The 27,967-nt window shown below is 34.4% G+C and overlaps 2 protein-coding genes and 1 long non-coding RNA gene across 9 annotated transcripts; 2 read left to right on the top strand and 1 right to left on the bottom strand.

The window, feature by feature from the left end:
• The first annotated feature begins 189 nt into the window (after window positions 1-189).
• LOC149805661 (uncharacterized) lies at window positions 190-2,869 on the top strand. Its single transcript, XM_089950308.1, has 2 exons — window positions 190-606; window positions 1,097-2,869. The coding sequence occupies exons 1-2, from the start codon at window positions 362-364 to the stop codon at window positions 1,428-1,430; spliced, it is 579 nt and encodes a 192-aa protein (XP_089806434.1). The 5' UTR covers window positions 190-361; the 3' UTR covers window positions 1,431-2,869.
• A 4,357-nt stretch (window positions 2,870-7,226) lies between these two features.
• Window positions 7,227-8,255, bottom strand: LOC149805660 (TNF receptor-associated factor 3-like). The gene has a single exon (XM_089934576.1). The coding sequence runs from the start codon at window positions 8,253-8,255 to the stop codon at window positions 7,227-7,229; it is 1,029 nt and encodes a 342-aa protein (XP_089790702.1).
• Window positions 8,256-9,109: 854 nt separating this feature from the next.
• Window positions 9,110-27,419, top strand: LOC149805659 (uncharacterized). 7 transcript variants are annotated; one of them, XR_016419730.1, is made up of 5 exons: window positions 9,110-9,297; window positions 15,718-15,867; window positions 16,209-16,505; window positions 17,987-18,044; window positions 22,550-27,419. It is a non-coding gene; the product is annotated as an uncharacterized LOC149805659 (long non-coding RNA). The 7 variants fall into 7 exon arrangements; XR_016419729.1 differs by having other exon boundaries at window positions 17,965-18,044; XR_016419728.1 differs by lacking the exon at window positions 16,209-16,505 and having other exon boundaries at window positions 9,110-9,276; window positions 17,965-18,044.
• The last annotated feature ends 548 nt before the right edge of the window (window positions 27,420-27,967 follow it).

Below are 27,967 nucleotides of genomic sequence, written 5' to 3'. Positions count from 1 at the left end.
GGTAAAGGTTGTACAAACCGTGCAGACGATTCCGTGAAACGTAAATTTTACACTGTACCTGTTGTGAATAAATTTGAAGGAGAGCAAGCGAATACTTTAAAGTGCAATAACAGTGTATCTACATTTGTTCAGTTTATTTCATGGTGAAAGAGAATAGATATTCAAAATACGAATGTACAAAAATCCGATTGAAACAATTTCAGTAATAACCGTGGGAGCCTACCTAATATCGCGTTTGCACCTGTTTACAATAATAACCGAATGCAACCGCCGACCACTTCTGGCATTTAGTGAAAACAAAGCGTGACGTCACGTTTTGAACACTTGTTGTAAACAAAGGCCGAGTTGGTATCGTTTTATTATGGAAAAGTCTTCAGAAAGCTGCGATTTTGAAGGAAGTGAATTGTCACTGTCCTGCGGGTCTTCGCCATTCGAAGATGGGGATTTAATAAGCTCGGAAGATTCTGATAATGGTGTAGAAGCGGCTGCCGGCACCCAAATTAATCCGTACCAGTTTGAACCCTATATTTCCAATACCGACGAATCCGAAGTTGCAGATGAAGATGACGAAGAAGAAAGACAAGATAGATTGACGGACAATTCATGGTAATTGTTTTCTGAATATGTCTACGGCCTAAGTTACGATAAATATGTGCATCCGACGATATTTACAGTATTGTTAAACAGTCTCCTGTTCCTTTACAAATCTGGATTTTTTTCTCACCTGTCAAAAAAGTTTCCCTTATATATTGTATCATTTCCTCAGTTTGACCAATGTCACTCAGTTTAATACCGTACATTGTATTCATAACCGAATAAGAACTTTTTTAATAATATGTATTTACTAAGGTTTTACTTTTTTAATATTAATTACGTTGTTAATATTTAAGATACCATATACTCCATTTATTAAAGAAACAGCTGCCTCTCCTATGAATTCCTTAAATGTGTTTTTAAAAAAGCTGATATGTAGTATAATCAGTGGTGTAATGCTAGAGAGAGAAGGGAACACCATTCCCACAGCACTACGCCCCTGATTGTACTCTCATATATTCTATTTGATAGAGCTTCAGGCTGAAACATTTTTAAATTACAGGTACAACCGAATGCAACACAGACAGAAGACCAGAGAAGAACATGACATAGCTAAAGTGTTGCTGGATTTGCAGCATTTTCATGAAACATCTTTTGCCCAGGAAGGGGATAAATCTGCTGATCACAGGGGCAATTCTATTTGTTCTTTTACAGTAAAGGGAAAGATGGAATCAGATCAAGAACTGACACCAAAAACTAACTCCATTAGCCAGAGTGTAGTTGACAGTGACATGCAACACCTGATTACTGAAAATACACTGCTAAAAGATAAATTAAGCAGCTACAAAATGAATCAGGAATCATTTTGTGATAATGAAGATAAAGTTAAATATTAGACTGAAATACAGAGCTACATGACCCTGGTGACCCTGCTTGAATTTGTTGCTCTATATATTCCAACCAGTAGAGGATTAGCAGTTGGAAAGTTTGAAAAAATGATGATGACACTAATGAGACTTAAGCTCAACCTCCCCTTGCAAGATATTGCATATCGATTTCAGGTATCAACATCATCTGTGTCAAGGACATTGCAAGATAATGCATATAGATTTCAGGTATCAACATCAACCGTGTATAGGGCATTTTTAAATGTTATTCATGTTTTATATATTAGATTAAAGCCTCTTTTATTTTGGCCCGAGAGGGAAGGGCATCAGGTTACCATGCCCATGGAATTTAGGAAAGACTTTGGTGAAAAAGGGGCCATCATTATTGACTGTTTTGAAATATTTATACAGAGACTTAAAAGCCTAATGGCGCGTACTTCTGTGCAAGGCTTCTGGAAGCTAAAACGGTTTGGATCGGCGTCGAAACTGTCAACAAATTTATAGTTACTTGCTTTTGGATCAAAGACATAAAATGTAAATTTTCCCAAATGGCCAATTCAGATTCATCGTTCAGGCCTCTGACGATTACGACATATACTGTCATACAAGTTTCTCATTCAACGGTATCGCCATTTAAGAAGACCTTTAATATATCTTCACACATTTAGAGGTGAGGAAAGGATCGCAAAACGTCTGTCTGTCGTGGTCTGCCGCTTCTTTTCTTCAAATTTACAGATTTCCATAATGTTAACGCCAATTCCGTGCACCCTATCTTGAATTAGGTTTGCTGTCGTTTGCTCTGGCAGAGTATGAGGACAGCATCTTATAAGGTGTTCAAATATGAAATCCTTCTTTACTCCTATGCGCAAGCGGATTACTGCATCAAAGTCTTGATTTCTCTTGAAGTTGTCTTTGTAAAGCAGTTTTTTTTCTTCATCATTTCGCCTCAAAGTATATTCCATGGCAAAAAAGATGTTCATGCATATGTTGATTATTCTCCTCTAATGGTCTTTTGAGCACCATGATCAACTCCATCTCACACTGAGTGTCACAGAGGCTGTTAGAAAACTGCTTGATCTTATACTGGAGATCAGAGGAAATAGATTACACTTTTGTATGCGCCTTTAGGGCTTTCCAATCTGATTCAAGGCAAAAGATAAGCATGAATGAACCTCACGAGTCCTGGCTGAAATTGAACAAACCTTAATTCCATTTCCATGTGTCCAAAAGAGCTCAGTTTTATTTTTGCTGTTTAACAGAGCTTAAAGAATGTTGTTTTCCAGACGCAGGCCCGGAAAAAGTTGCTTTAAACAAATCACTACCCCCTGACTCAAATTTCGCTAGCCTCAACTCCAATTCAATGTGATCAAAATGGCACCATTATTTCGAAATAATTTTTGAAATCTGATATAATTTAAATACGAAAGAAATAAACAAAATCATTGTAACTTGACTCGTGTGTTTATTGACTCTCAAATTATTTCTTTTAAAAGATGTTTTCTTCTTTGTCCTCATGTCAACTATTGTCCAACTGCTCCAGTGCTCAGAGAAATTTGTTTGAGACAGAGTACCAGCGCATGTGGCTTTTAATGAAAATCACTTGCCCTGACTTAAAATCCCCTTACAACACTACAAGGCCATATTTTAAGCCCACCCCATCCAGAAAAATTAAACGGCCGGCCCCTTATACTTGCGAATTTATTCACAAGACTAAAACATCATTCACATTTTGATAAAGAGGGGTTCATAAAAAACAAGATTTCCAACAATTTCACATTTCCTGCATCCGCAAGAGGTGAATTCTGAATAATTACGGCACACACCTTTCCTCTTGCGATATCCACCTGTATACTTTGAGCTTTGCCGTCAGGTCGATGATTAGGTGTGTTCGAAAAATCGTATTAAGCTATCAGAGAATGTCGAGCTTTGCCTTCATGTCCGATGATTAGGTGTATTTAAAGAAGTAACAATTGAATCTCAACTAATAGCCCAAACGGTAGAGAACTTTTTGACACAGCATGAGCGGTGTAACTAATTATTCTTCTGAACCCTTTAGTTCCAGTACGTCCAGATTTGGAAAATAGTTGAAAGGATCCAACGATCGCAAAGCAACCATAAGATCGTTAAACCAATCGAATAAAGTCAGATCAGCCCCAGTTTTCTAAACCTTCTCAACTGGAGCATATATTTGCATTCAGTTCAAATAATAGTCGCTCAATAAAATTAAATTGAAAGGGGGGAGGGGGCAAGATTCTCGGATAATTATAAAAAACGATCGATCTATTATAAAATATAAGTTGGATGTCATGTTTGTATTCAAGTTTCCCAATAGTTAGTCCTGAAAATGTGAGCAGCCTTTCAGCACAAAGTCGAGACGTTGTCTGAAAGCAGGACAAGCTAGGTTGTGGGCTTAGCAGATTTTTCAATAATTGTATTTACCGTGTGACGTGTGATTGAAGAATATAATGCTCTGTCTATGGCATCAAAAAGGTCGCATATTCATATCACTTTAATATATGTTGTGACGGGTTAAATCAACTGTAACCAAGTTTTCTGTTCTGACTACAGTCTTTGTTAAATGGGAGAATCTGATTGTGGTTAAATATATTTGTTATTATAATTTGTCTCAGAGCAGGTGTTTGTGTCAATTGGAGCTTGGAAAGATGTTTCTTTGACAGAAACAGTATGGGTCAAAATCCACCATCAAGTGCACTGTTCACTGCAACATAATGACTAAAATACACCATTATTTTTAACAGAACCTTTAACAATACTGACTACGTGTATTACTTTCAACGGAAAATTTATCAAAGAATCGATTGGAGAAGGAATCTCTGAGATGACGCTTTTTAAAATGTACAATATTATCAAAATATCGTTGTTTGTACCCTTTTCCTTCATCTTCGGCTATTAGTTAAAAATATTTGGAAAAATAATTATATGACGAATTGGTGGTTAAGCTTGAACACATGATAACGACTACTATACTTCAGATCAAAAGTATTAGTCAACTTCATATTGTGTCATTAAGAAAGAGAATATTAAAGGAATAAATGTGACACGGTTAGATTAATTAGATCTCTCCATGTGAGGTCATTTGTTTTCATCACGTTACAATATGGCGTTGGCGTTCGCCCAGTTAGTATAGCGGAGTGCAACGCAAGGAGCATACTAACCAGGGAACCAGTCTATGATGTCCTCCAAGCAATATACACCCCTCCAACCAATTACACGCCACGCCCACTTTCCGCATTGTCACGTCTTCTCTGATATTAGTGTTTCTAATACCACAAACGAATACATTTATGACCTACAAGAGTTTCCTGTCAATCAATATGACTGTTATGTATTACTTAATGCAGTATCACCAGATCGGATAGACGTTTAGAAGGACAGGAGGTGTCGCAGCAGACAGTTGGGGCGAAGTGCGGTCCGTGGCTCGCTGGGGTGGGGTGGGGGCATTGCAATCATTAGTGCACTAAAGCATACACATTAAAATATAGGCAACTAAAGGCGAGTAACGACTTTATTGAAGTCGATCGATCTCGATAACGTATTTCTTGAGCTAGTAAGACGTATCCTGAGATAAATCCTAGTTTAATTCCTATATAATTGATAGATGTTAAAGACATCATGTATGTGCCTCCACGCATGCTGGGTTCTGATATGAACTTGTTAAACAAATTCGATTACGTTAAGTAAACTTCTCACACAAGTCCGTCATCGGCGGGGGCAGGTATAATAAGGTCATGCCTTTAGAAAATATTTTCATTTCAAAATTCATTCATTTTAAAACCTTCTAGCAATACTTGTAATTATTAGTCTTACAACAACAAGGTTTTCAGAGGAGGGGATACGTTATTTGCAAAGATAGACACATTTTCTGTAGACTAAGTCCCAAATTATACTGAACATCAAGAATCTGGATAATGCAACTAAAATAAAAAGCTAATATTAATAGCAAACGCTATAACAACTATAACCGAGTACGATATCCACTGAAGTTAATTATAACCGAGTACAGTATCCCCTGCAGTCAACTATAACCGAGTACGATATCCCTTGCAGTCAACTATAACCGAGTACGATATCCCCTGCTGTCAATTATAACCGAGTACGATATCCCCTGCAGTCAATTTAAGACAGTCTGTATGCAATTCGTTGATTGTATTGTCATACAGACAAGATGCTGTAGAGCAGGCGTGTCCAATTAAAGAGCTGTAGAGCTAAATAAAGTAGTAGATATTTAAAAAGCCAGGTTGAGGGAAAAATGAATTTGGAAATAAAGCCTTTCTTCAATACCGGATCGTAAACACATTCTATTTCATATGAATCACTGATGAAACTTCACAGAAGCTTTGTTATTCATGTCGAAGTACTCCTTGATCGCGTGGTTATCAATGTCGTCTGCTACAAGGTAAAGCCAGGCCTTGACGATATTACGCAAACCACGCGACACGGACATCAGGTTCTCGTTATCAACTAATTTAATCAGACTACGTATGGCGACGTAACCTCAAAACAACCTGTGATAACGATACATCATCTAAGTTAGTTTTTTTTATTTGTTTTAAATCGCAATACAAAACAATGTAGATGTCAAAACTGAAAAAGCCACTGGACTATAAGTACCACTATGCATTCTATGTCAGTATAATTAAAAATACAGTACCAGGACATATTTGTATATCGCAGTGATTTCATGCAACAGATTGAAACATTTTCTTTCTCAGATTTTCAGTCATACAAAGAACGATAGCGCGTTCTACAAGTGAACCAAATCTGATTTTGAGTATAACTGATATTTTCATGTACATACTCCTGGCTGTAAACCAAATTTGGGCATCCAGCAAAAATGCAAACACTAACATTATCTAATGTTTATGTTGGTCACGAAATTAATATGTATGGTTATTTTAGTTTCGAGCTTAATACGTTTGCCCCCGACCCCTCCAGCAAAAATAATAATAAAATTAAAAAAATTGGAAATTCCCCATCCGGAATAACTTCTATGAAGGATGAATACCATATATTGAGTGAAAATATTTGATAGTCTCCTTATGAATTGAAAAGCATAAAAATGACCTATTTATATACTTTTATCAGACCAGTACTTCCATAAAAAGGCCACGAATATGAAACGTCTTACCATAATTTGTTAATATGGGGATGGGTCCTTTCCATGATCACTAATCATTCCATTAATCACTAATCCATAAGAAATATATAATTATCTCTCTACCTTTCGCCGATTAACAAAGTTGGAATTTGCAGAGACTTCTTTATAGAAAAATGTGATTCAGTCCCAATGCATTGTATAAGTTAAGCACAATAGTTTTCGGTATTCCTGTTTAGCTGACTGACTATTCCAATGAGCGACATCTAGCAACTTCGGGTTGGTCGGTAGATACAAATTATCAATCATAAACAAAAAATATTTGAACGAACAGAGAGCTGTCATATCATTAAAGTAATATATGTCTAGGTCTTGTGTTCAAAAGATTTAAACAGATCTCTCACTTATGCAAAACAATGCTAGAAATATGCAACTTTTTTTATTCTCATAAAACCAGTACCTGACAATAGCAAATTGTTTAATACACCTTAGCTACGACTCCGTGCCATTAAACTGGTATCCAGCAGATCTTGATATAGCATATACTGCCAAGTAAATCTTCTATCTGAACATACAATATCGTTGTAATATTGTTATTCTTTTCCCAGCACTCTATTTCAATTAAACACAGCAATTATCAAATGAGAAATCAGTTCAGTGCATCGACTGTGACTTTGATCACCACTTTATCATCTTTTGCCAGTCTCCCCAAAATCTCCGTGACGGATTGATTCCAGAAATCCGTAGCCGATATTTCTTTCTGTGCAAGGCTTCTGGAAGCTAAAATGGCTTGGATCGGCGTCGAAACTGTCAACAAATTTATATTTACTTGACTCTGGGTCAAAGACATACAATGTAAATTTTCCCCTGAATGGCCAATTCAGATTTTCATCGTTCAGGCCTTTCACGATCACAACGTATACTGTCATACAAGCTTCCCCTTCAACTTCATCGCCATTTAAGAAGATCTTTAATTTCATATTCACACAATTAGAAGTGATGAATGGATCGCTTACGAGGGCCAAACATTTGTCTGCCATGGCATGTCGCTTCTTCTCTTCAAATTTACAGATTGCCATAATGTTAACGCCACTTCTGAGCTCCGCATCTTGAATTCGATCTGCTGTCATTTGCTCTGGCAGAGCATGAGGACAAAATCTTGCAAGGTGTTCAAATACGAAATCCTCCAGTACTCCTACTCGGAAGCGGGTAACTGCATCTAAGTCAGATTTCTCTTGAAGTTGTTTTTGCAATGCGCTTATTTCTTCATCCTTTCGTCTCAAATTATCTTCCGTGGCAACAAGATGTTCATTCAAATGCTGAATATTCTCCTCCAATTTTCTTTTGAGCACCACGATCTGTTCCATCAGGCTCACCAACATTATGTGGTCCACTTGACGCTCACCTTGAGTATCTCCGAGGCTGTTAGAAAACTGCTTTATTTTATGCTGGAGATCAGAAGAGATACACTGCATTTTTGTATGTGCCTTTAGGGCTTTCAAATTTGATTCCAAACAAAAAATAAGCATGAACTTCAAATGACTAATCAATGATGCACATTCGTGTTCTAAGAGCTCTCTATCAGTTCCAACAAAATCACACCCGACACTTTCAAAATGACACTTGACATAATTTGGTGGAGAAGCTCGACTGCTTGAAGTGACATCGATTTGAGTTGTCGCGCTTCTAAATCGGCAACTCCCCTTGTGTTCACCCATGCTTTCAATCGGTATTTTCACAATGCACCCCCTTTGTTCATATTTGCATGCAACCATTCTCGTGCGGCTATCGTTTTTCGTAGGAAAATATATCGTCTTTTCTGTAGACATCCTACTGAACAAGAATAATACGAAACGCATAAATTACAAGTGACTTATGCTTTATGGGGTTATATATATATATATATATATATATATATATATATATATATATATATATATATATATATATATATATATCGACGGAATGTGTTTCAGCTGCTAATTGACAGAATGGCACCTGATCATGTATCCAAACAACTTTTTGTTATTTGCCTTTTAACCCCCCTAGCCACCATTGCTCCGTCTATGCGTCACCTGTAAATAACTCCTCAACCCAACTGTTGTTATTATGCGGTGTCGATAACTTGTTTGCTCCCCACTGATGCATACATTCGCATATTTAGCGCTACTTAAATATCACAGTGCTGCATAGTGTCGGACCACTAATGTCAGAAAGAAAGGCGGAGAACTACTTGTTGTTCTAAATAAATGGGTTTTAAGCGCGGTAGTCTGCTTCAAAGAAGCGGTAATAGTTTAATCACATGTTCAAACAAATTAACAGGCACCCGGGAGATAGAGACAGTGAAAATGTGGGACCCAGAGAGAGAGAGAGAGAGAGAGAGGCACATATGTTAAATGACACCGTTGAAACATTGTTGTGAAATCTTCATATGAAACAATGTATACGGTAATGCAGAATACAACCAATCTGCTATAAGTATTTTCATTTGTGTTTTACATCCGTACTTTAGTTATACAAAAAGCACCAATACATCATTTGGGATAATGGAGAAATCCTACCAGTCATTAAATATTCATTTATGCAAATATGCAAATGACTTTGTTGAAACGATGGTTTTCATTGGACATTGTGGTTTATAGAAAATAACATTGACGTTGAGACTTGTGCTGCTGGAAATTTAGTATTATGTTATCAGACCGGTTGTGTATATACTTGAACCGTTACTAATAATGCATTGTACGTTTCATTTCAGCGCTGGTAATTACATTTTATTTTGTTTATTATTAAAATTTTTTAAGTTCTATTTGAAATTAGACCGCCATTGGTGGCGTTATCAATTTTCGTGGATTGGTTGAATTGCAAGGTTATTTCGCTAGTAGTTTTAGTTTTATTATTATTATTATTTATTTTTATTATTATTATTATTATTGTTATTATAACCGTATCTATGAATTCTTTGTACGTTTATATTTTTTAATAGACACGTTTTTAAATTAGAACTGAAATTAAACGAAACAGTACGCCTCATACCCATTTATGACCGTTATCAGTTTTCGTGTTTTAGTAATAAGATCGCATTATTTTGTCTACACGGCAGTACTCGTATTAGTATGTATACTGACAGCGTTACTAAGAAATAATTTACATTTTATTTGGGTACTGGCAATTACATTTCTTTCCGATTAAAACACTTCTTAGTTTATTACCCTTATTAATTTTCGAGGACTGGTAAAAAAAAATCTTTGAAAAACCCACAGGGGCTCGTATCGTTGTTTACAATGGACCTGTCATGCATGTGCTATATTTTAGTTATTATATAGTACATTAGTCCGAGTTTCCTCTGACCCTTGCCTCCCCATTTTAGATATTTCGACAACATAAATATCGTATAATAGTACATGTATGACAGGTCAGTTGTAAGTAACGATACGAGCCCCTGTGGAAAAACCAATATGGTGTGGCCTAGCTTCCGACGATACTGGTTCTGTGGTATCTCGATATTTTTTACCTTTTCGGTATTTATTTTATCTATTGCACCACATATTGTGTACTTATATGTACCACATGACCATAGGTTACTAGTTCTAAATCACCAGTTTATTTTGGGAAAATGTCAGGATTGCTGACGCGTACACTATTTGATAAATAAACCCATGAATACTACTGTTTCAAAATAATATCCTTAACCTATGTTCTCAGATAGAATCAATATCTTCTTAAAATTTCTATCACTTTAACAAAATGTTTAGCCAGTTTGTTGTCTGATAATGTTATACAAGAGTTAGATCATATGATTACTGTGATGGTCAATGACTAGGAAATCGAATCTTTGTTAGCAAATAAGAATCAAAATGTGAAGCATGTTAATGTCGTTTTTGTGGTGGCTTTTGCATTTAACAGGTGTTGACTTGAAAGCTGCATTATACACAATTTATTACTTTTCATTGGAACACCGGTTGTTGTTCAAACAGTCTTAGGTTGATATGTACTTTCATCCTCATATTGATTGTTCATTCTCAGCAACAATCACAGAGCAACTCCAGTCATTGTGGGTGGTTATTTACAAATGCATTTCTTTAATTCTTTCTTATAAGTTTCTCTTGCTGTAGGGCACAGGTGGCATAATGTGTACCATAGAAGTAGCATCCATTTTTCAAGTTGATTACACTTTGTGCAACACAATGATACATTAAATTTCCAACATTAATACAAGTATATGCCATTATCAGATTATTTTTTTTGTTGCTGGTCTTACTGCAATATCAGAGTAACTCCCCTTTCACAGCTAGGACTTTACATAACGTCTGTTTATTGTTTGTTTCCCACAGCCATCTGATTTATAGTGGAAAATAAATTCATTTTAATACAAATGACAACAACAGACTTAAATTATATCTTGAGGGTCATTGTTTTTATTAACTTACTTGCTGATTGTAGACTTTATGACCTGAAATATCAAAGCACTCATGTATAGTAGACAACAGAAAATCAAAACAAAAGGAAACAAATAATTCGAATTTTAATCATTTTAAATCAAAAACTGAATTGACTGAGTCTCATAAATTTTGTGACATAACTACACAAGTTTTAAGACCCTTTTTGATCTACTTAAATGATAAATATACATTATACAGCTTCATCACTCAAATGTATGTTACCATAGTAGTTGTAAAGACTTTGCTGGGTCTATATACTGGTCCATATCTTCCCATATCCTATACGTACCAAAATCCATCCAAAAATCTCCTAAAACAGACATTTTACAACCTTTATGGTAATCATATTGATATTTTACAGTCAGCTGATCATTAACATCAGAAGTCTGTTCAGCGGATGCATTAAGTTGAATGATAACTTTGTCAGTGCATATCCATATCTGGTGACAATAACAATCAGTACTGTTCGAGTTTTGCGAATAACATGTCCATATAAACGTACATTTGCCTGTATATTACAGTATGTGTTTTAGATTTTTAACATAGCTTTAAAACAGTTTAAGTCATATCACTATAATGTCTGCAGTGGCAGCTTATAGTGATGTCTAGCACTGGTTTATCATTCCCCAGACATGCAGCATCATCTTCCACCCAGGCACATTATCCTGACACCAGGCCGACCAGTCCTAACACTAACCTCTTGATACTGAGCACCAAGCAAGGCAGCTGTTATTACTATTTTTTGAAGTCTTTGATATGACTCAGTTGTGGTTTGAATCCACGACCTTCCACATCCGAGGCGGATGCTTTAACCACTAGGCCACCAGAGCGGTCACCTGTATATTATATAATGCATGTACTGGTAAATCTTGTGATAATGATATGATTAGTTAATTCTGTCACTTTATTTTTTCTGTGACACTAATAGGTCGAGCATAAAGTATGTATTCATTGAGTGGAGGTGGGATGTGTTGAAAAAAATTCAAAAAGCAGTAGCCTGTATATGTGGCAGGGTAACTGCTAAGTATGTTCTGCAGCGATAGGGGTCAATATTCCTTGATAACAGTGATGTTTATGAAGACTAGTCAAGTCAGAAACATAACTAGCAGATGAGTTAGATGCAAAGTGGCTGGTATGCCATGTCAGGCAGAGTCAATATCTGCTTAGAATTATGAAGTGTGATATGCTGTAGTTTTATTGCACATGGTGCACTTTGCAGAAGACATTTTTTCCTCTTCATTTTCTGACATGACCAGTTATTTTATCTCATGATTCTGACAGATTATGCATTCCAGACCATGGTGCCTCATGCGAATTTGTGAAGCCATACCTTGCCAGACTGGGACAGTATTGTATTTGGATAGACACATGGATTGCCTTTTAGACACGTATTGTCCTTTACTTTTATAAGCGTGAGATTCAGAAGCGTGTCTTAAATTAATTACTCATCCTAAGCCATCTTGAAATGTCACATGATCGCACACACCTTACAAAAATTGTCACCTGAGAAAAGAACTGCTATGGTTCATGATTTTGATGATATCACTTGGGATAACGGAGAAATCCTGCCAGTCATTAAATATTCATATATGCAAATATGCAAATGAATTTGGTACAAACGACGGTTTTCATTCGACATTGTGGTTTTAAAGAAAACAACCTAGTTCCTTTCGCCATTGAGACTTGTTCTGCTCAAAATATAGTATTGTGTTATCGGGCTGGTGGTATATATACTTTAACCATTACTAATAATTCATTTCACGTTTTATTTAAGCGCTGATAATTACATTTTATATTGTTTACTATTACAATATTTAACTACTAATTCAACTGACAACACCATTGTTTGCGTTATCAATTTTCGTGGATTGTCTCAATTTCTCAAATATTATTATTATTATTATTATTATTATTATTATATTATTGTTTAAAACGTAACTTTGAATTCATTAAACGTTAAAAGTTTATATTTTAATAGATAAGTTTTGAAATTAAAATGGAATTTAAACCATACATTATATACGCCAGACTGTTACCGTTATCAGTTTTCGTGAATTGGTAATACGATCGCATTGTTTTATTACTATTTAGTACTATTATATATAATGAAACTGTTAGTAAGAATTCATTTACTTTTAGTTTGGTTCTTGCAGTTACATTTCTTCCTACGATATCGCGGGTTTAATATCTCGAAAATTTAAGTTTTTTTTGCATAGCACCACCTATCATGTACATATTTTATATGCACTACAGGACCGTAAGATACTAGTTCTTCTTTGCCAGTTGATTTCTGGAAAACGAGTATGTGCGTGTGTGTGTGTTTAACGTAGCTGTAATAATTGTTCAGTCCTATCACTATGATGTCTGCAGTGTGGCAGTTTATGGTGATGTCTAGTACTGGGGCATCATGCTGCAGACATGTAACATCATCTTCCCCCCACCGCTCCGGTGGCCTAGTGTTTAGAGAGTCCATCTCGGATGCGGTAGGTCGTGGGTTCGATCCCCGGTCGAGTCATACCAAAGACTTACAAAAATGGTAATAACAGCTGCCTCGCTTGGCGGTCAGCATTAAGAGGTTAGTGTTAGGAATGGTCAGCCTGGTGTCACGTCAGGATAATGTGACTGCGTGGGACATCATGTTACATGTCTGTGGCATGATGCGCCAGTGCAAGACATCACTATAAACTGTCGCACTTTAGACATCATAGTGATAGGACTGAACAATTATTAAAGCTACGTTAAACACACACACACGCACATTTTATCAGTCCAAAGAATGTCTTATTCCAAGCACTTTCATACATTTAGATACTGTGTCATCCGAACTATCAGTTCTAGACTAGGAACTTGAGTACTCTTCTGAATCTCTTTACAGTCTTTGTCAGTTTGCTGTTTAACCCCAAAATACTTATCCAAATTTGCGAATGGTATTTTGTTTAAGTCTCGGCATGTATTGATTCCGAGGTCACATGCACTGCTTATTCTACTTTGCTCAGAAATTAAGACAATAATAAAATATAAATTTATTTATTTGATGTACTCTTATAAATGACCACATTTACATCTCCGGTTCTTTCTGCCTCTGAATTCATTCACAGTAAATATCAATACATTGTCCCACCCAGCCACCAGTTAGAGTCTTTCAACCTGCCACCCAGCTATTGCATCGTGTTCTTTTTTAATGTACTCTTATAATGGCAACCTGTATATCAATGGGTCTTTCAGCCACTAAATTATGTCAATGTAAATATCAACACAGCTAATGAATCAACACATTTACCCACTAAGCAGGTGGCTGAAGCATGACAGGCAAGTCTTTGATTGTTGCCGCCCACCTATTACATCCAAGATAAAACATTGGCGTCCAAATACTCGTGATTAAGCATTTCCGAGACCTCTGAAATAACTTGTCCATATAAATTTACATTTACCATTATTATATAATGATTTATATAAAGCTTGTGATACTGACCTGTCTAATTCTTTCTGTCATATATGTTTTTTCTCTTAAACTAATGGGTCATCCATAAAGTATGTATACATGGAGTGAGGGTGAAGTGTTTTGAAAAAGCATTAGCAGCAGGGTGACTGTTAATTAGCATTTTCTGCAGCTGCAGTTGTCAAAATCCCTTGATAACTGATGTTTATTTAGAGACGTTGAGCCAGTCAAGTCAGAATCATAACCAGCCGATGAGTTAGATGCAGAGTGGCTCCTATGCCAAGTCAAGCAGAGCCAGTTACTACTTAAAGTTATGAAGTGTGATTACCTTGTAGTGTTCTTGCCCATGGTGCACATTGTGGAAGACATATTTATTCTTCATTTTCTCACAGGACCGGTTGGGATATCTCATGATCTGACATATTATGCAATCCAAACCCTGATGCCTCATGAGAATTTGTGAAGCGGTACCTTGCCATTTTTTGACAACATATTGCATTTGGATGAACCAAGAGGCACATTGATTACCTGTTTGACACATATTGTCCAATTACTTTTATAATAGTGAGATTCAAAAGCATGTATGTGTTGTGTTTGGAATTTATCACCATTTACAGTTCAGCATGAAATGTCACATGATTATACACAGCTTACAATAGTTCTCACTCATGAAAAGAACTGTTGATGTTCATGATTTCGATGATGTCAAAGCTGGTGATAAAAATTGAAATCGGTCATTTTGTCATTCCAAGTGATGACAAGCCTGAAAATATTCCAGTAAGCCAGTTCGATTGGTTGAAATCATAAATTTAGTCACTTTCTGATTTTTGACTATTACACTTTTTAACCTGATAAAATCTACTAAATATTAGTTGCTGTTTAACACTTTCTTATTTTCATTTGTAAAGTTTCATTACTTAGTATTAATTTAAACCTCTGCTTATATTTAATGAATATCCTAATAACTTCATCATTCAAAATTCAATTGTCCCAGCTATTCTTGGAAAAGGGATGGTGACTCACCAATATGTTTACACAGTGGGGTGTACAAAAATATATTCTGTGCAGTCTGTAAGGGGAAAGGTGGTAAAATATCACAGTTGTTTCATACATACTTTATGGAGAACCCCTAACATCATTATCACCATATTATAATCACCAAACTTACTGTTCTTAGGTTAAATTATTTGATCAATTAAGCATTATTTTTAACATGTTTTTTCTTTAGACCATAGTATCTTTACTGTTCCTTTGCGTATAAAATATCATTGTAATTTATGAGTATTTCCTTCTTTATTTCAGCTGATAATTATATGGATCTTTACAGAAGGGCTTTGTCACCTTATAGTCAAAAAAATGTTCACATGACATCTTCGCTGTGTTGAAATATTATAGATGAGTCCTATGCTAAAGACAAGCTAACAAGAACATTTCAATTTGTCATAAAAAATGGTACGTTTTCCTTACCTTAAGCTTTGTATGGTCATTTTTTAATTGTCTGTTATTTATTAATATAAACTTAAAATCTTTGTCACAAGTGTTCAATTGCTCCATTTTACAATAAAGTAAATATTTTACCCTGTATCAGCCACAATTATTATTTTTTCCTACAAGCACTAAAGGCAACAAGTGCTATGTATCTGTATTAAAAGCAATAGTTCCATTAAGTCTTATATATTTCACTTTCAATTCATCATGTGTAAGTTATTTCACATTATTATTATTAAGTGCATTATTCAAATTTTCAATGTTTGTTTGTTCACATTGATGATTTCATATCATTTAATTTTCAGATTTACATGCTGGTTATGCAAATGAATTTGAATGTTCATGATCTGCTCTTTCATTTAGCAGCATACTTTAGCTGCTATGGTACACCTATTGATACAACAGATGGGGAATCGATACAAAACGATACATCTTGCAAGTTATTTTAGACTTCATCAGTCATGAACCGCTCTGGTGGCCTATTGGTTAGAGAGTCCACCTCAGATGCTGGAGGTCATGGGTTCAATCCTGTGGCCAAGTCATACCAAAGACTTACAAAAATGGTACTAACAGCTGCTTCGCTTGGCGCTCATCATTAAGAGGTTAGTGTTAGGACTGGTCGGCCTGGTGTCAGGTTAATGTGACTGGGTGGGACATCATGCTAAATGTCTGTGGCATGATGCCCCAGTGCTAGACATCACTATAAACAATCACACTGCAGACATCATAGCAATATGAGGGAAATTATTTTAAAAATTCATTAAAAAATCTAAACCACACACGAACTCATTAGTCATGAATAATTATTATTAGTTTGCTTTGTTATTCTTTACATTATAATTCATCTTAAATAGTATTTACAGTCACAGGCACTTGTTTTTTTTAGTAAGGATAAAGACTATTGAGAGGGTTATAACTCTACAGTGCTTTGTTTGACCGGTTTTCAAATATCAGACGAAAAAATATAGGAAAAATGAAAAAAGAAAGATAAAATAAAAACTGTTTTGAAAAGTTGGCAATGCCTGTTTTGATTTCTTATTCCACAATTCATCCATTGTCAAGAGATCATTCTGAAAGAAGGAACAAAATGACCAGCGTAATTTGCAGTATTTCTCTTTATGCTTGTTTTCCAGAAGTGTTTCAATATAGAATTCAAATAAACTTTTCTACCATTTTGTTTTTTTACTCGATATCTCTGCTTCTATTAATTTTATGGTTCAGTATGTAATTGATAACATCATGAAATGAACAGAAATTTTTATTTTAAGGGCTGCATAAGGTTGCACATTCGTACCCATTATCCATAATACTGATACATCAAATGAGCTTAAAACATGAAGCTCACAATTTTGTGAAGACAATACAGAACTGGATATATACTGTGTGTATATGTGTGTGTCACTGTCATTGACACAGTTATTTTGGTATATTTACATAAACACTCTGTGAAAATATAAGCAAACTTAATTCAAAAATCAATGAAAACAGTGATGTAGAGTCACGTTTAAAGTTAAAGAGTTCAAGCAGGTGAAAATTATGAAACTTAATGCTGTCTGCATCAGTTTTTAAGTTTATAGTCAGTATATAAAAGCTGACCTTTTTCTTTTCCTTTTCATGTTACATGTATTTCAAATCAAAATACTTAACACATAGACCATATTTGAAATTGGAATAAGGCAAAGATAAAATCAGAGCACACAATACTGTGATAAAGCTTAATGTGACCACCGATTTTTCATATTGAAAGTTACATTTTCAATTATAACAAAGTGACACTGTTGCAAAGACCAGCTGAAAATCCTTCAGTCACCAGTCCAAAAAATATGATTATGTTGTTGTGCCATCATGAGGGGTTATTTTTTTAAAGAAATGTAGGGACTTATTTCTGAGTACTGACTTAAAGTGGACTCCGATGTAAATAATATGATCTAATATGTTTCATAAACAATTTTATGTATTATGTGTATGTTGTTATTCCTTTTTGTTTTGACGAATAGTATGCAAGATTTATAGACATCTAATGCAATATATTCTTTTTCTTTCATTTGTTCATTTGAACAGTAATGGCATTGGGCAAATCCAGAACGACTGCTTCATCAAAGGCAAAGAGAAATCTACCAGACTAAAGTCTATTTTTTAGGGTATGTTAATCAGAAAGATGAAGGTTCATTCTTACGTTAAGTTTTTGTGTTTCCTTATACATGCTACTGTACATTTTGCATGAGATAAGGTAAACCATGTTTTCTTATTTGCAAGTGTTTTTATATTTTGTTAATGTTGAATTCTTCAGTGTATCTGCTGAAGAATGTTCTTTTGTTTTGCATACATCGGCCAGTTTTATGTGAATTAGTGTCATTAGGTTTTGTTAAGCCCATTGTGTTGTTGCAGTTACTATTGTCATAATGTGCATCCACTTTGGGTCCCACTAGGATACCGTATACATTCTTTATTTTCACCCTTATCTATGTAGAAATCAACAAATCATTGCAAACTTTGTAAATACTTATAATAATCTATTCATTTTTGCCACATGCTGCTTGTCAGAGGAAAATGGTGGACAAAAGCAATGCCTGTAGGTGTGTATAACTTACACTCGCTGATTGGTTAATTTGATAGGCATGATTGACAAGTGGTGATAGATCAATTTATTTTAACAGGTACATTTTAAATTGCAAACTATTAAGTGTGCGTTTTAATTATTGTTTTTTCACAAATGAGTTATCTTGCTGCTATTAATTATTATACAATATTTCTTAAAGTATCAAAACGCTTCGTTAGATTTGTTTCACTTTCTGTAATGCACAAAAAATCTGAATCAAAGACTTGTAAACAACTATGGATATATTAAACGATGAAAAGTTACACACTAAATAATTTACATCAACAGAATCTAAACTGCTTACCGCTTTCTTCACATTTGTCATTTTTTTAAAAGATTTATGGTGGGAGCATTTATTCAGTAGCACGCTTTGATGATAAAAATGATGAAAGTGATGTCATGGCCATTCATTACCTGCACTGATGTTACTATTGGTGCCACAATCAAGCATCATTCTTCAATTTTATTTATTATAGGACTTGTTCCCATGATAGTTCTTAATTTTAAATTTGCCAGTGTCTAGTGGGAAAAAAAGCTGGTACATAATTTCTTGTCTTGCTCACTAATGTTAGTTTCAGTACCATTAATAAGTTGACAATAGTTGGAATTACAATGGTTATTGAATATTTGTTAGTTGATCTTTTAATTCCTATGTGTTATTTTTTTTTAATAACAGTTTATTTGATTTTACAGGTAACATACTAAGTTTAGGCTTGCACCAGTTTCTTTGGTGCCATCCATTTAGTATGTATGCAAAAGTCTGGCAAAGCTTCACCCCTACACCCCTCCCTGTACACATGCATACTTTTTTACACACACCCCAACCTGTGTACGTATGCTTGACCACCCCAATTCTGTATAACGGCCTATATTTAATTCATGTATGAACAATCAAGGATTAATAGTATTTATGTTTTTTTTATAAAACAGATCGTCCACCGACACTGAATGTCTGGCTGCATCCAAGAAATAACTGTGTAACTTTAAAAAGTTTGTCTCATGTCCGCTAAAATTCAAATGCCAACTGAACCCAGTCGAATAGGTTATGCGTACGTACGTTATCATTATACCACTCCATACGCAAGTGTATGCATTACGGTTAACCCCAGCTCCCTCCATGTGTATGTACTAAATGGACAGCCCCTTTCCAAATCTCCAATTTTTTTAACTACGAAAACTTACTTTCACATTTCAGTCATGAATTTTGCCAATATTTTTTAGTTTCATTATAAAGGCACATTGCCTCAGTCAGTTAGTGCAGTGAGTGACAGTGAATCCTCCTGTTACATTTGACATATACTGCTTCTATGTCATATTTCAGTGTCACATGCCAATTGAGTTAGAAATGTTCCGATAATATTGCATCCATTGATAACCCATTTACTGGTAATATCAAATGCTTTGAGGACATTAATGTCTATGAGTATGTTATTTTGCCATGTCACTGGAAATATAGTCGGTAACATTAGCAGACTCCTGTTACCCCTTATTTGAGCATAAGCCATTAAAACCCCAACATCCTCTGTCCGGGGCACTCTGTTGAAGCACTTTCCAAGGTTCTCCTAAGGTGATTTCAACTACATGTACCAGCTATCATGGTTTCATTATGCTATTGGCTCTAGAATTTAAAAAAATTTAAGTTGATCAGCATTTTACCATAATGAAGATGTCTTATGTTTTCAGAAACTTGTATGGGATGATCATGGTTATACTGGAAATGAAAGTGTTCAATCTACTAACACATTTTTATTATCTCATACAAGTGAAATAAATTTTCATCGGTTATTTTGATTAGTGATACACTTCTAAGATATCATCCATAAAGAAGTTACACAGGGATTTTATGGGTGAGGGGTGATGCAAAATTGTGCATAATAATAAATTTTATGACAATTTAGAAAATGTGACCTATGAAGGTCGGATTTAATACGTACCTACAGTGTAAAGAACATTAAAGTAAAGTGACAGTGAGACAGATAATCTTTAAATTTCAGTGATCTGTTTGAAATGTATCATTATGCTTTATTATTACAATAATCGATGACATTTTTGTAGGACATTGATAATGAACTTTTTGTGGCTGCATAATTTTGAGTCATGTTAAACTATAAATTTATTTATACTACATACACATACATGCCAATTTTTACGCTTTTTTTTCACTAAATTACGCCTTACACCTAAACGTATATGGATTACGCTTTTTCGGTATATCCACCTTCCAAAAACAATCAATTGTTTGTTTTCTCGCTTTTATTAACATCCCATTAATCCCACATACCATATTTTAGAAAAGATGGCTTCTACATAACTACAATATAAGAGTAAACTTGTCCATGCTTTTTCTTAACAGTATTATGTTCTATTTATAGCAACTATCCTATTACCCAGAAACATGCTCTACTTTCAAACTTTTGACCTCGTATTCTATACATAGCAGCTTCATGGCTTAGTTTACGAGACAACAGACTGGTTTTCTAATTTTTAATCTTTACTCACAGATTCTTTTTTCTAATTTATATTTAGTACAAAACCAGTCTATAGGTATTTGGTGCTAAAGTGTAATTTATTTGAGTCGATGCGTGTATGAGAGCAAAAATATCTCCTTTCAAATAATTTCACAGATGGATTAGAAAAAGCCAAAAGTAAACGAAACAAAAAATAACAGAATCCTACAAAGATGAGGACACAAGGGCAGCATCACGTGACATCTATTGCAGGCCATGTGGAAATAATTTTACTATTTGGCTCTAAAAGTCTTCAGATGTATTCTAGTCGATGTTTGTGTTAGAACACATATATTTTTTCAAAAAAATTCACAGGTGGATCAGAAAAAGACAAAAAAAAACCCGAATCCTTCAAAGATGAATATATGAATGGCTCGTCTTACGAACTCCAATACTAAGGGAACTTCTTATCTGCAGCAGAACTAAAGTGCGGACATGAATGTCATAAACACAGAGGTGTTATTTACCAAGTTCTTAATAGAAAGATAATGAAGATCTTGCTATTGGTGCAGAAGCAAGAGAATTCATAGAACACAGTTCTACTCTAGCTGTGAACGTGTTTTATGATAATTTTTTGAGATTATTATGCTACAGCCTGTGATTACATGCTCCAGAAATTCACATATGGAGATGAAGTGCTTTTAAAGCTTCAGTTGCTGATGTAAATGAGAGACAGTCAAAAAGCTTCCAAAGTGTTAGATTCTTTTTCAAGAGATATCACTTTCTAATACCCTCGTCTGCCTTGGATCATCTGGAAGGAGAATTCCTGAAATATAAAGTTTAGATTCTACCTGACAATATACTTAATGCAGATAGAGTTGATGTGCAGTGGCACCTTATTTCCCAGCTAAAAGACACAATCACTTGAAGATATAAATTTCCTCTTCTTTGTCAGGCTATGAAAGGAATATTGGTTCTTTACCATTCTAATGCTGACAGTGAGAGATTGTTCAGTATTGTTAACAAACATAAAAGTGAATTCAGATCCAGGCTCAGTAACCCAGTACTTTGTGCTCTACTGGTGTGCAAAACATTCATGGTCTCAGCTGGTACAGTGTTTTAAAATGCAACATGAAAATCTGTTGCTTTCTAAAACTAAAAGTGCTACATATGAAAACTTGAAGCAGTAAAGGATGTTAAAAGAATAGAGGGGCAAATAAATCATTGTTTATTGAAACTGTAGCATGTTATATGTGGATTCCTCTTTTTCTGCTTCTATTTCTCTTTTTGTCCACTTGGATTACACTTTTTCCTCGTCAGAGGTTGGTATGTATTCATACATCCTAAAACATGGATTTAAAAGTATCATTATAAAACAATTTGATATACCAGCAAGTCTTGTTTCCTTTTAATGAAAAATTTATACATCTTGAGGTATATCATTGATACAGCGTACATACTATATATATTTTCTATATATATATAGTTTTTATTTTTCTGCATTAGTTACAGGAACCTGTAAGGCACACAGTAAAATATATAAGTATCATAAATATGAAATCCCTTAATTCCTTACTTACTGGAAGTTTTTATCTTTCAGATCCAGTGAAGAATGTCATTCTTATGATGGAGAAGAACTGTGTTATTCTCCACGGAAAGCCATGTACAGTAGCTACTACATACAGCAGATTTACACAGAGAATGTGACCTCTGCTAAGTCTTGGAGCACAAGCATAATTCCTCAGTCCTGAACAGCATTAACTTTTTACGGCTCACTAATTATTAGTACTAGACATATCTGTATTAGCTAATTCATTGTACATTAATATTCAAAATATTGCATTTCTGATCACACTTGCTGATGCTTCCATGCTTTTCCTATTAATAAAGCAATACAGTGTGATCCTGCTGTAACAATGTAGTTTGGCTCCATAGAACCCAGTTGTGTTATAAATCAAACCCTGTTTTAACCAACCAATTAAGTTACCTAAAATATGGTGGGCTGGAGGGGTTATAAAAGCGTTTGCAAAAAGGGCACTTTTGATTATATGTAGACTATATGGCTTCAAAAGTCTGGACATTTAGTTTGCGTTTTGTGCCAATGTTTTTAGCAATTGTAAGCATAAGTTTTCATGAAGAAAAAAAGGAAATAGCATTTGTTTGGTCAGTTGTAGCAGTTTCTTATGTTTCATACGTTCAAAAGTTTGTTGACTGTAGCAAAGCTCGTTATCATAGATAGACCAACAATTGGATCTCTGTTTTGGTGGGTTGTTTCCCGTTACATTTCTGTTGGCGAAGTAATGCTGCCTTCCATCATACATTTTTTTTTTTTAGAAGGCCATCATAAAATGAATACACAGGTGTTCCGTTCTGTTGGTAGTGATTACTACAGAAAATACGAGTGTTCTTTAATTTTACAATCCACTTACAGAGTTCAGTGAAAATAAAAATATTAATTACTAGCGAGCGGCCAATAAACCAACACTATTTCTTCCAAAACATCCATTATGAGCTAGTTCCTTGTGAGGATGATATCCACTACCAAAAATGATTTAAGGAAAAAAAGTAATGAGATCTCACGGAACATACAGTACTCAGGCCAGATGTCAGGATAAGCAGATTATGATATAACATGCATAGTGGCCAGTATTATTGGTGGAGGAAGAACCAGGGCTAACCCCATGAAGAACCACTGACCCACGAGAAGTTACTGGCAAGCTTTCTCACATACCCACATTGGCCAAATCCTAGACTCGAACCAACGCAGACAGAGGTGAGATGGCAGTGATCCGTAACGGAGAGCGCTTTAGACCACTTGACCACTCAGGGCCCCTATGAGAAGAGTACATGTATATTTAATTTCAGAAGCCATGCCATAGCCATGTCATATCCAAATTCGTGTTACATCAAAGCAAGCTATAGCGGGGTCACACTGTTTATTTGATATGGCAACATCTGTACAAGACATTGTGGAAATGTTCAACAATTTCTTCATAAATATCTCCAATAAAAGTATTCAGAACCAGACTAGCATAAAAAAATTGAACTTGATGCTCTTCTGTTATTTATAATAGCTAAAATTCCTGGTGATAATTAATTTTCAGTAGCCAGTGTTAGTGAAGCTGATGTTTTTGATATTGTAATTAAGCTGAATATTAATAAATCCTCTGGATTGGATGGTATTGGTCCACGAATTCTTAAAATGGCTGCACAAGTAATAACAAAGCCACTAATGCATATCATAAATTTAATTATAATGATTGGTAATTTTCCAGAAACACTGAAATGTGCAAAGGTTACACATATCTTTAAGAAAGGAGAAAAGAAGGATCCAGGAAATTACCGACCAATATCAATTCTATCAGTATTGTAAAAACTATTTGAAAAACATTGAGCCATTCAGGTCTATACATTTTTTGAAACATACTCTCTATTTCATAAAATGCAAACAGGATTTAGAAAATACCAATCGTGCCAAACAGAACTTACCAAATTAATTGATCTTTGGCTGAAGGAAATGGATAAAAATGGATAATGGACATATGGCTGGGATTGTTTTCCTTGACTTCAAGAAAGCCTTTGATCTTATTGATCATGAAATTCTGATTCAAAAAATTGAACTGTTACAGGTTCAACAATCCTTCTTTAAACTGGCTTAGATCATACCTAAACCAAAGGTCTCAACAAGTAAGCATTGGCAATATTAGCTCTCAAACTCACACTAGGCATTCAGGGGGCCCTCAAGGCTCAGTTTTGGGCACTCTCCTCTTCCTTATCTATATCAATGATCTGCCATTAAATAATTAATCCACAATTACATATTTGTTTGCAGATGATGCAACCTTGTATATGTCTAGTTATGATAATGAAGTTAACCAAACAAGATTAAACTCAGGCCTTATTTGACTCCATAACTAGCCACAACAAAATAGGATGGTAGTTAATGAAGATAAAACATAATGTATGATTTTGGGGACATCACTTAAGCTACACAGGTAAGGGAACTCAAAACTGTCTCTTGCAATAAATAATCATCCATTAGAAAATGTCAAACATGAAAGGCTTGTAGTGTGTCCGTAGATAATAATTTATAATAGAATGACCATATTGATAAGTTTTGTAAAACACTGTCATCCAAAATTGCCCTTCTCAGCAGAATCAAGAAATATTTACCTACGGAAACTCGCAATTTATACTACAAGTCATATATTCTTCCAAAAATGGATTATTGTTATAATGTATGGGAAAATTGTGCTAAATCTGAGCTTGACATGATTTATAAACTTCAGAAACGAGCAGCACATGTAATTTTAGATGCATCTGTTGATCATCCTTCAAAAGCATTATTTACATAACTAAAATGTTTCACAATATATGACAGGATAGATTTTCACAAGGCAGTTCTTTTATATAAATGTCTACATGGAACTGCACCAGAGTATCTTCAGGATTTATTCAGGCCATTTTCAACACAATACCAATATTCTGGTTCAGTTATGTGGAATAAGCTTCCACTACATGTAAAATCTGCTGAAAATATTAGACTATTTAAGAAAAGATATCATGAGCATGTATGTGCTTCTAATAGCTAATCGAATTTAGTATTTTAATACTAAACATGTTAAAATAAACAGCAATTATTCCTATCTTCATATAATGTGCATTGTGATGCTCTCCATAAGAGGGCCTCAACCAACATTAGTCCTTGGCTAATGAGTCACCCTCTAAAAATAAAGCATTATTATTATTATTATTATTATTATTATTATAGATGTTATTGTTGGTGATAGATAATTTTATAAAGACAAGGAGCTAAGTTATCTGGGCAACTAAAAAGGAGTTAATTTAATAATAAGTAAAAAATAAAATAAAATCGGTGATTTGCAAAACAAAAATCGCATTTTCTCCTATCTGCATAAAAGTAAAATAATCATTTTCACATAATTAACTAAGTGATTATTTTCAACAGATTAATATCCCTAAAAACATACAAATTATGGACAATTCAGCAGTTCATAATTAATAATAATTATTCAGATAGTTACTGGGTTGATTAGCCGAGTAAAAATGTTGGACTTATTAGAAACGATTTTAGTTGTATAGTTTAGAAATATAAAAGATCTCGTTGAAATATTTTTGCATTAAATATAGATCTGAAATATTATTATGGTAATATCATATCTCTATTTTATACAACTGTAAATTTTCTTCTTCTCTTTGGTTGCTTAGCTGCGTTAATAAGTTTTTCAAAGATGTGGTCCTAGACCAGGAATTTTATAAGTCACATAATTAAAAAAAGTTTTCTATGTTACTGGTGCTCTCCTATATTTTTCAGTTAAAAGAGACGAAGTATTATTATCTTTGTTGTGCCGAATATACTTCTCATTTAAATTGGGTTTAATTTGATATTAATCCCTTTATTGTTAAGAGAGAGAGAGAGAGAGAGAGCAAGATAAAGAGGATGTAGAGGTATGTTTTTTGTGTGTGCAGTGATATGTATCATAATTGCTATAAGTGAAATGATCTATTTTCATTTTATTCAGACATCCTATACATTAAATATTACTTCAAAAGAAAATAAGGAGAGAATTATCATGGTCTAAATAAAGTTGTATTGTTCTTGTACAAAGGGTACCTGTTGACACATTAATGTAATAGTACATTATAAGTGTTACTTTCTGCAACTTAACTTGGCAAATAACAGTTCAGTATATTCCTTGATAAAAAATTATGTGCATGCAGATTAAAACTAATGGGCTATGTTCCTTGTGAGTATATGTTTTTCACATGTCAACAGTATTTATCATTAAATCAATTTATCGACTTTTGCTCTCTTTACAATAATGCAGTGAAAGTTATATTAATAGGGTGCTTGCAAATGAATGTTTGATGAATCAAACTTGACCAAACATTTTGACTCAATCAGGCAGAAACTGGAATATAATTTTTACAGATGAAATTCCCTTCTACAACTTTTTTCAAAGCCACCTATGACAGGCTGTATATCCTTCAGGTTGACAACAGTGATTTATATGACATTAGGCTAAAAGAGCACCAGTTGTGAATCACACCCAGCTTGCTCCATTGACACGTATATGCTCATGTTAGTACCCTGTCCGCTTGGTAAGAGTAAGGTTACTAATATTAGTACTACATTTATATTGTGATTTATAAACACCATTAATTTCAATAAAACCATAACACAATTTATGTACTAAGAGATTGCATTTTTGCTGCTAGTGCTTTGCGTTATGATTAAGGCTTTTTTTTTCACTTGTTAACAGGTCTTGTAATAATTATTAAAAGGAGAGAAATGAAACATATGTAATATTTATGTCCATCTTAGTTATATTTTAACTCTTTTTCATTGTTAAATTCCATAATCTGTTTGTATTTAGATATTGTTATTGTTATTGTTACTGTTTTTCTGTATTAAAAAAATATTGAATAAAACATTTATCTTCGTCAAATATTTCTTTAGTACTTGAATATACAGAGGCCAATGTCAATATAATGCGACTGGGTGGGATATCATGTTACATGTCTGCATCACAATTTCCCAGACACAAATAAAAACAGCCTCTGGTGGTTGAATGGTTTAAGACATTGTCATATGCACCCTGGGTTTCATAAATCTCATTAATAATGCTACTACATAAAGCCCATGAGGGTGTTTGATAAATGGTATTAACAATATAAAGCTTAGGTGGACTTAAATAAGTCATATATCAGCAGAGGATGCTATATATCATTATATTAAGGCACACACATTTATATAAAAATGCAAGTCCTTGGTTAATCTAGTTGCAAAAAATGAGCAAACATTTTGTTTCCTCCCTCCTGCTATTTAATACAGAATTTACTGTATGCATGTTTAAAGTTCTCTTTGACATGTCAGAAATTACATCATCATTAGTAAGCAAACGAAAGTTTTCATGCATTATTCAATTCACTAGATGTTCTGCTGGATCACAAAGTTCATACTTCACTCCATAATTCATTACCCTCGTCAGAAACC

The sequence above is a fragment of the Sinohyriopsis cumingii genome, chromosome 2, assembly GCF_028554795.1.
Source record: "Sinohyriopsis cumingii isolate HCF-2022 chromosome 2, ASM2855479v2, whole genome shotgun sequence".
In the NCBI taxonomy this organism is placed as follows: domain Eukaryota; kingdom Metazoa; phylum Mollusca; class Bivalvia; order Unionida; family Unionidae; genus Sinohyriopsis; species Sinohyriopsis cumingii.
The sequence above is the reverse complement of the archived record's forward strand: the minus strand, read 5'-3'. Positions and strand labels throughout refer to the sequence as shown.